The sequence below is a fragment of the Xenia sp. Carnegie-2017 genome, unplaced genomic scaffold, assembly GCF_021976095.1.
Source record: "Xenia sp. Carnegie-2017 unplaced genomic scaffold, XeniaSp_v1 HiC_scaffold_23, whole genome shotgun sequence".
NCBI lineage: Eukaryota > Metazoa > Cnidaria > Anthozoa > Malacalcyonacea > Xeniidae > Xenia > Xenia sp. Carnegie-2017.
Genome location: NW_025813486.1, coordinates 6110260 through 6119164, shown reverse-complemented (window position 1 = coordinate 6119164; position 8905 = coordinate 6110260). Strand labels below are relative to the sequence as shown.

The window sequence follows — 8905 nt, the reverse complement described above, 5'->3', positions numbered from 1 at the left end:
AACCTTGGTTGGGTATTCAGTATATCTCAAATCTGGAATGCCATTATTTACATATCATATGATAGAATTGCATAGAAATTGCGACATATTGAGAATGTGAATTTCTGAAAAAATATTTAAAATTCAAACAACCGCTGGAGGTAAATAATTTCTTGTTGTTTTAGCTGTATATTATGTTATTTCTCATATGTAAAACATTAACAATGAAGATAAAACAGTAAAAACTAAAAAATAGATATTTATTACCGCATTTCATTCATCGGGAACCGAGTTCTGAGCGGGCTTAGTATTTTCAATGAAAATATAGCGTGAACAAATTGAATTATACTAAAGTTGTCATAGATAGTTTTTATATATATGCGTATAATGTAAACATACTTTAAATGTCAATGCTAAAGTCGAGGTATTGTAATGAAAATTTCAACTATATGTGCAATGTATTCACCACAAATAAAAATCTCACATTGAAAAGCACTTGAAAAATTATAAAAGCGATGAAAGTAGCGATTTCTAATCAACACCTTACAAAGTGTACCAGACCTATTAAAGCATCTCGTAGAGTTGTCTGATGAGCTGGTTTACGATGAGTATATTTATGCAATATTTGCATCATAAAATTTATATTTGTTTTGGTCACGCGAGCATACTAAACATTCTTCAACTTTTATGGAAATGAAATCAGACAGTGCAAATTGTATAAATCATTGATACTTGAATGCACGAAAAGATTTTCAATGTCTACAAAATGTGGTTTTAATAAAGTAATGATAATCTTATATAACATCATGAATGTGTAAAAGGAAGAGAAACAACAATTTAGGCTGACCAAGTGTGTGGGAGTAATTAGGCTCAATCTAGATTCACAATTTTCTTATAAGACAAGTTCCCATCAAAATTTATCTAAAACTGTTAGTATTTTCTTAGTTAACTATAATTTTTCTTAATAATGTTGGTTTTTTGGTATGGTTAACAGGGAATCTATTTTATTGATGAAAGGTTTTTATGACGACAAAAGAATTAAAAATGTGAAAAGATTTCACTAACCTTCGTTTAAATGCACATTTAATATAAACGACAACTTTTTTGAAAATAGACTTGTTTCAACATCTCATGATGCCATCTTCAGTATGAGTGAAATAATAGGTGATACAAGGTTTATATAAAAGTAATATGATACATAAATTACAACAATAAAAAGGAAATAAGATAAATTAATGGGGAGCGCTCGAGCGTATTATAAACTAAATATTGTATTGAATTTAAATACTTGAACATTGAGGTCAGGGTTAGTTTTGTTAATGTGGAGTGAATGAGGTGTCGGCGGTGTGTCGATGATTTTGAAGCAAGAGGGTGAATAGTTGGTTTTACATGAGTGAGATTTAAGAAGGTGTCGGTAGATATGAGTTTTTGGGCCTGTTCACACTGGTCGTTTAGATCGATCTCAGATCGATCTAACGTAAAGCGAGCTAAGTTTGAACCTTCGCTAAAATTTGAGATCGATCTCAGATCGATCTCAGTCAGCTCGGTTCGAAAGGTGGTCTGAGATCGATCTGAGATCGATCCGGTTTATATGTCAACGTAAGTGAGCTTATTTAGATAGAACAGTTTGGCTCCCATGCCGTTTCCGCAAAAACGCAGACATTTTTCTCAAAATTTAAAATCAAAACAGAGAAAAAAGCTTGGAAAATGGCGCAAAAACGATGGGTTTGGTCAGAAAAAGACTGTTTAGCCCTCCTCTCAGCGTACGGTACAGAAGAAATTCAACAAAAGTTGAAAGGTACCCACAAAAACGCTGATATTTATAAAAAAATCAGCATTATAATGAAAAAAAAAGGGATAGATCTTAATTGGACGCAATGTAGAACTAAATTTAAGCATATGAGATCTGAATACAAAAAGTTCAAAGACACATTATCACGATTAGGAGCTGGGAGAGGCAAGGAACCTAAATTCTTTAACGTTATGGACAATTTCTTGGGTGACAGACCAGAAGCAAGGGGTCTAAAAAACGTCATCGATACATCTGATGAATCAACGTGTTCATCAGCTGATGCTGAAATAAAAAGCATTAACGTGCATGACGATGATGATAAGTTATCGTTGATGAGTTGATATCGAGTGGTTTTTTTATGCGAAAGAAAATATTGGTTTTGCGTTTCATAGCAGACGAGCTTACAAGAAAATACGGACACGGGAGAATCATTGAAAAAAAATGTCCTCAGTGCGATGAGTTTGTGGAGCTTAGGACAGCAGGAGCCCATGTTGGAAACAGCACTGCAGTATACGCTGATGATGACAGACTTGTTTGCCCATATTGCGATTACATTGAAGCAGGTGAATAGTAGAGCATTGCATGTGTGTACTATATTTTGTTTTATTACGTCGTAACATTTATGGGATATGTTATGTAGATGTCAGTAACGCAGATGAGAAGTTACCTAGTGAAGCAAATGAGGAATCCCTACCATCTCAAAGTGAAAACAAATCAGTGCCAAGAAAAAGAATACCAAGGGGAAAGGCAAAGCCCTCTAGCATGCAAGTGGCATTCGAGAATGCAATGAAAGAGCATAACAAATATCTCAAGGAGTCTGATGAAATGTTTTTGTCTGAAATGAAAAAAGAAGCAGAAAAAGAGCGAGAGTTGCGAAAGGAAGAGCTTAATGTTTATAAGGAGTCAATGTCACTTCTTGCAAATGCTATAGCAATGAGGTCTCAGCCTGTGCAACAACCATTCTACAATGTTCACCATGATGCTGAAAGTCAACAAACATATTAAAAACTTTGATTTAATTTAAGAACATGAGTAATTTAGCTATCATCAGCTTATTGTGTTATCAAAAACTCAGTTAAAGAATTTCTAATTTGCTCTGCACTTGCATCTGTATTCTGTAAAACAAATTCTGAAATTTCATCATCAGGGATAAGTTCAACATAATCTGCAAAAAGTTTGTCAGCTCTACTCTCACATATATTGTGTACAACACTACATGCTGCAATTTTCATTGGCAAATGATCTAAATTTGTATAATTCTTGTTAAGTAGGCATCTGAATCTGTTTTTTAAACGGCCAAATGCACACTCCACGACTTGCCTTGCTCGACTTATGTAGTAATTAAATTTCTTTTGAGCAGGACATAGATTGCCATCGTTAGGATGCCTCTTCATCAACCATGGTAACAGTGGATAGGCTGGATCACCAAAAAGCATGAACGGTACATTGCAACCACATATCTCTTTTCCTCCCTAGAGTATATCAAGATCATGAATTTTTTAGTGGCTATTATCAAAAATGCAGTAAAATTTGCCTCTGACCTAAAATAAGCTTTTCATTATAAGAACAGAAAACTTACATCTTGGAAAAGTTTTCCTGCTTCAGCTTTTGCAAACACTCCTGAGTTTGACAAAACTCTTGCATCATGGACTCGACCTGGCCACTTTATGCAAATGTCAGTGAATCTTCAAAATTTTTTAAATATATATTTTTTTACTTTTTAAGTGTGTGTAATTTAATTCACTTTGTGTAACTTACTTACTCAACTGGATGAAACACATTACTAAGAATTCTAAATTAATAAGAAACCTATTTTACATCAGTCACTGTTAAAATCCCCATGGGATCTAAAAATTGTTAGAAGGTGAAAGGTCATTGCACTCTTCATTGAAACAAGCTATTAAGTCAACCTTGACAAAAGCAGTACGTTTTGGTACCTGTATTGATGATCAACAACAGCTTGGAGAACAATAGAGTAGAATCCTTTTCGATTGTAGTAATCTTGTGCAGAATTTGAAGGTGCTACAATTTGAATATGAGTGCCATCAATGGCTCCAGCGCATTGAGGGACGCCGCATGTCGTTAGAAAGGCATCAACGATACTCTGCAGTCTATCACCCGTTGGCCATTTGATAACAAGACGTAGTAACACGTCAAAAATAGCTTGGCAAACCTCGTTCACGATTTCACAGGCTGTACTTTTTCCTATACTAAAACGCCAAGCTAAAGAACGCAAATCTTCATTGGTGGCCAAGTGCCAAAGACAAATTCCTACTCTTTTTGGCACAGGGATAGCCTTTCTGAAATTTGTATCTTCACGCAAAAGAGTATCATTGATCTTGTTGCAAATGAAATCGAATGTTCCCTTGGACATACGAAAATTTTCTAGCCACAACCCATCATCTTTCCACATATCGATACTTTTTTCCAAGAACAAACCGGTGCCTTTGCTTGCATCCACCCAGAAACGTCTTTCACTCATTAATTTATTTCCTAGAGCGCCAATAAACCAAAAATAAAACAGGCCGTCCCTTCTTTTACTTCGCTGCTTTCTCAGTTTCAAAAAATATTTCTTTCTTCTTACACGACGCATTCGCATCTTTTTGTGGTATTCAGATGTAATATTGAAAATGGTTGCGATCACTTCGTCCGCCATATTTGGATTGCAATAATATAAATATTACACTTTGTTGTCAAGGAAACTAGCTCGGCTCCGTGTTGCGTCAGGTAAGTGTGAACGCTCACAAAATTGACCTTGGTCATTCACAAGATCGATCTCAGATCGATCTTCTCGGATCGATCTTAAAGCGAGCTAAGTGTGAACAGGCCCTTTGTCTGTTGTGGTATGTTCCCTGATTCTGGGAATCCTGAATTCAATTGCGCGGGATGTAATTCCCAATACATTGGTGAAACTTCGCGCCATTTATCCATCAGAATCAGGGAACATACCACAACAGACAAAAACTCTCATATCTACCGACACCTTCTTAAATCTCACTCATGTAAGACCAACTATTCACCCTCTTGCTTGTAAATCATCAAAACTACTGACACCTCATTCACTCCACATTAACAAAACTAACCCTGACCTCAATGTTCAAGTTTTTTAATTCAATACAATATTTAGTTTATAATACGCTCGGACGCCCCCCATTAATTTATCTTATTTCCTTTTTATTGTAGCAATTTATATATCATATTACTTTTATATAAACCTCGTATCACCTATTATTTCACTCATACTGAAGATGGCATCATGAGATGTTGAAAGATGTCTATTCTCAAAAAACTTGTCGTTTATATTAAACGTGCATTGGCAATAGTGCTTTTTCGAAATTATGGAAACTTTGTTTAACTCTTATTTTCTATGTATTTATATAGATTGCTCGCGTCTGAAGTCGTTCCCCAAACGCAGGCTTCTTTTAATGTTCTCTTTTTTATCAAAATGATAAAAAATGAAGACACATATATTCACACTTCGTTTATTGTTTCGGTTTAAAGCATTGAAATGAATATGACAATATTTTAAGGGGAAATTCCCGCATGTAACCAAAGCCATGAACCAATAAAATTCTTTCTAAATACCTTCCTCGCGTGGGAGTCACGAAACGAAGAAACACGTGAACATGAAACCACTGCGTATAAGTCAGTGCAGCCACTTGTAGGGGAAATCCCTTACAGTAGGGAGATTAAGTAATTTGTAGGTGGTTGGGGAAACCTATGGAGAAAACTGTGAAATCTAAGGGGATTGTAGGGAGAAAAGAAAATCGTTTATAAACGAGAATGCCTATTCTCATTTTTGCCCAAACTACTCTTTTCTACAAGTGTTCTCACTATTTAAGAAGTGATTGTAACAGACACATTCTGTGGGACGATTTTGAGACCATATATATGGAGGGTGATCTCCGCCAAAATTAAGAGCTACATTTTCCAATTACTAATGCGCCTTTTGTCCTTTGCAATGTGCATTTTGTCTTGATCATATTGCATTCTGGAATTTTATAATCGGATTTTGTCCTGTTCAATTTCCGTTAAAACGCATTTTGTTATTGAACATTCCATTATGATGACGTAACATTATTCGTGACTCGCAGAACATCAAATTTTACTCGATCACATTATAATTTATTTATAATTTATTTTCTTCATGCGGTAATATAAATGAAAACAAAATAAACCAATTGTTTTACCTACAAGTCTACAACCCTAAAACATGGCAGACAGGTTATACTTTGTAAGACTCCTTCGCAACTCTATTTTGGGTTGTATTGCTGACCTCGAAGGAAGTCCAAATCGGGATTTTTGCGTTTTTCGTATTGATTGTCTTTACCATACTACGTTGCGATTTGCTGAAGTATTTGAGCTTGAAGAGGCTGTTCTGCAGTTATTCTCAAACGCAAAAGAACTTTTAAATGTCAATGTTCATCATGCTATTATTACATCTTCTTCATTGAACTGCCCTCAAGTTTTCAGTGGCACACCAGGGCGACCAATGTATGAAGTAAACGAAGATATTCTGCGTTATTTTTTGGATAAGCGTTTTAGAGTGAAAGATACGGCAAATCTTCTGGGAGTCAGCAAAAGAACTATTGAGAGGAGGATGAATGAGTTTGGTTTATCAGTTTCTAATTGTTATTCTGACGTTAACGATTCAGATCTTGAGTTGGTCATAAGAAACTTAACGAACGAGTTTCCCAATCTTGGCTACAAACGTATGTCAATGTCAGGATTGCTTTTAGCAAGAGGTTTGCGAATACAGCAGGATAGGATTCGTGAAATGATGCGAAGAGTTGATCCACAGGGTACATTGTTTCGTACTTTGTCTCTTAGAGCAGTGCACAGACGTAAATATCAAGTTGCTAGCCCCTTATCACTTTGGCATGTTGATGGCAATCACAAATTGATTAGGTGGGCTACTAAAAAATACCTATTCGGGGCGTTAATAAATCTCAGTTTTGCATACAAATGTGCTAGTAGTTTCGTATTTTTGGATGGAGATTTGTGACTCATGCAGGAATAGATGGCTATTCACATTTGCTGGTATTTATTCGCTGTAGCACAAACAATCGAGCTGATACTGTTCTAAGACTATTTCTATCTGGTGTATCTCAATATGGACTGCCATCCAGAGTAAGAACTGATAAAGGAGGTGAAAATGTTGGTATTGCTCAATTTTTGTTAAACCACCATTTACGAGGACCTGGTCGTGGAAGTCATATTACCGGAAGAAGTGTGCACAACCAACGGATTGAGCGCTTTTGGCGAGATCTTTTTGTTGGTTGTACAAGTCTTTTTTATCATTTATTCTATCATATGGAAAGTAATGGAATATTGGATCCATCAAATGAAGAAAATGTGTTTTCATTGCATTATGTGTTTTGTCCAATTATTAACAGAAATTTGGAAATTTTCCAGGAAGGTTACAATAGATCTCCCATAAGAACAGAAAGAAATCTATCACCTGAACAGCTATGGATCCAAGGATCTTGCTTAGCCAATAATTCAAATGACCATATACAGCAGGTATTTTTATATTTTTATGCAATAACTCATGACTTTACTTTTAGACTACACTTTACATTATAATCATCAGGCTGGATCCAAAGCTAATTGATGTATGTTGAAGTCAGAATCTGATTTAATGTTCCAATTCACTAAGGTAAACCAAGAATTTCCACCCACCTTTACACAAAACTACGCATGTCATGAAACAGATCAGCAACAAGTGATTGTTCCAGAAACCAACATTCCATTGAATGAAATAGATCTTGATGAGCTGCAAAGAACCATTAATCCTTTAAGGCCTTCTAATCATAATGGTGCTGACATATACATTGAGGTGCTTCAGCTTATAAATACCAGACTGCACCAGGAAGACGAGTGACATTGTGAACTCACAAAACAAGAAAAGCTACTTGACCTATTGTTCATTGGTGTCAATTCAGATAATACAAAAGAAGGTATGTATGGCAAGGAAGGTTATAAATTTTGCATTATGTTGATTATTTCAACATTTTAGCAGAAAATGTTTTTTAGCACATAAATGCTGATGCACTGCCAGAACAAAATTTAATGAAACATTAACATATTAACTTTAAGTTTTAACTATAAAAATGATATCCAAAACAAAGAATACTTTATATAAATCATTAAAAATCTTTCAAACTGTAATCTCCAACTCGTTTTACTTAACAATAAATAGCGGAATATAATTCCACGAAGTTCGATCGAACATTTTGTGGCAGATTGTGCTGTGATACGATATTTAGATGTGTAAATCCCAGTATCTTAAGCCTTCGTCGCTGCTGATGCTTTCAAATCGAGCTACACTTGAAATCAATTTTACGGCGATGTATTGGCGTTTGTTGGTAAAATCGGCGGAAAAGATTTGTACATGTCTTGAGATATTTACTGTTTAAAATTTCTTCCAAATGTTCTCATTTGTACACAGAACCACAGGGATTTATGGGTTGACAACGACAATAAGCTTTGTTCTCTCGTCAATATGTGAAGCCATATCGTCCAAGTCGACTTCCCAACCATTTTCAGGCTGAAAATTATGAATAATCATTATTTATTTGAACATAAAGTCCAAATCAACACTCAAGGTTAGTTTGTAGGGAATCTTTTGATCACCATTATCATGATTATTAGGACAGTCCTTAATCTTCATTATCATAATTAGAACTTAATTATAACAGTCTTTAATCTTAAACAGTAACGTAAACTCAAGATCTTTAACTTGTACAAACTTACAATGAGTTTATAAGATCGTGATTCAATCCCCCTCGATCCACAGATGCATTTGTAAAGTGAGAAACCAGGTCTTGGAATTAGGATGTTATCACCACGATCAACTTGGGCGTTCAATGCTATCTAGATTGCTCCAGAGCAACCGCTGGCCAACACAACATCCTGTAAAGAAAACAACATAAACATAGAAGTATAGGCGTTTTCATAGAATTTTTCATGTGAAAGGTCCCAACTCTCTCATTTCTGTCAAAATAAGGTAGAGCTGCTTTCTAAGATCTCTTCACTTTGATAGACATAGTACATTTTAAGTAGGTGAATACATTACTCGCGTTCACCCCCCGGTAATTTAAATGGTGAGACTGAAACACTTAAATCTTAAAT

At 35.2% G+C, this 8905-nt stretch overlaps 4 protein-coding genes across 4 annotated transcripts in view; 2 read left to right on the top strand and 2 right to left on the bottom strand.

Annotated features, from left to right (window-relative positions):
- The window catches only part of LOC124449643 (tyrosine aminotransferase-like), a 55492-nt gene that overhangs the window by 27847 nt on the left and 18740 nt on the right, over positions 1 to 8905 (bottom strand). The gene's annotated exons all lie outside the window — the stretch shown is intronic.
- On the top strand, positions 1687 to 2872 carry LOC124448993 (zinc finger and SCAN domain-containing protein 20-like). Its single transcript, XM_046999937.1, has 3 exons — positions 1687 to 2107; positions 2164 to 2334; positions 2412 to 2872. The coding sequence occupies exons 1-3, from the start codon at positions 1687 to 1689 to the stop codon at positions 2774 to 2776; spliced, it is 957 nt and encodes a 318-aa protein (XP_046855893.1). The 3' UTR covers positions 2777 to 2872.
- On the bottom strand, positions 2824 to 4427 carry LOC124448992 (protein ANTAGONIST OF LIKE HETEROCHROMATIN PROTEIN 1-like). The gene is made up of 3 exons (XM_046999936.1): positions 3709 to 4427; positions 3351 to 3456; positions 2824 to 3243 (listed from the first exon to the last, which is right to left on the bottom strand). Exons 1-3 carry the CDS (start codon positions 4425 to 4427, stop codon positions 2824 to 2826), a joined length of 1245 nt encoding a protein of 414 aa, XP_046855892.1.
- Positions 6966 to 7831, top strand: LOC124449640. The gene is made up of 2 exons (XM_047000594.1): positions 6966 to 7294; positions 7431 to 7831. Exons 1-2 carry the CDS (start codon positions 7085 to 7087, stop codon positions 7653 to 7655), a joined length of 435 nt encoding a protein of 144 aa, XP_046856550.1. The 5' UTR covers positions 6966 to 7084; the 3' UTR covers positions 7656 to 7831.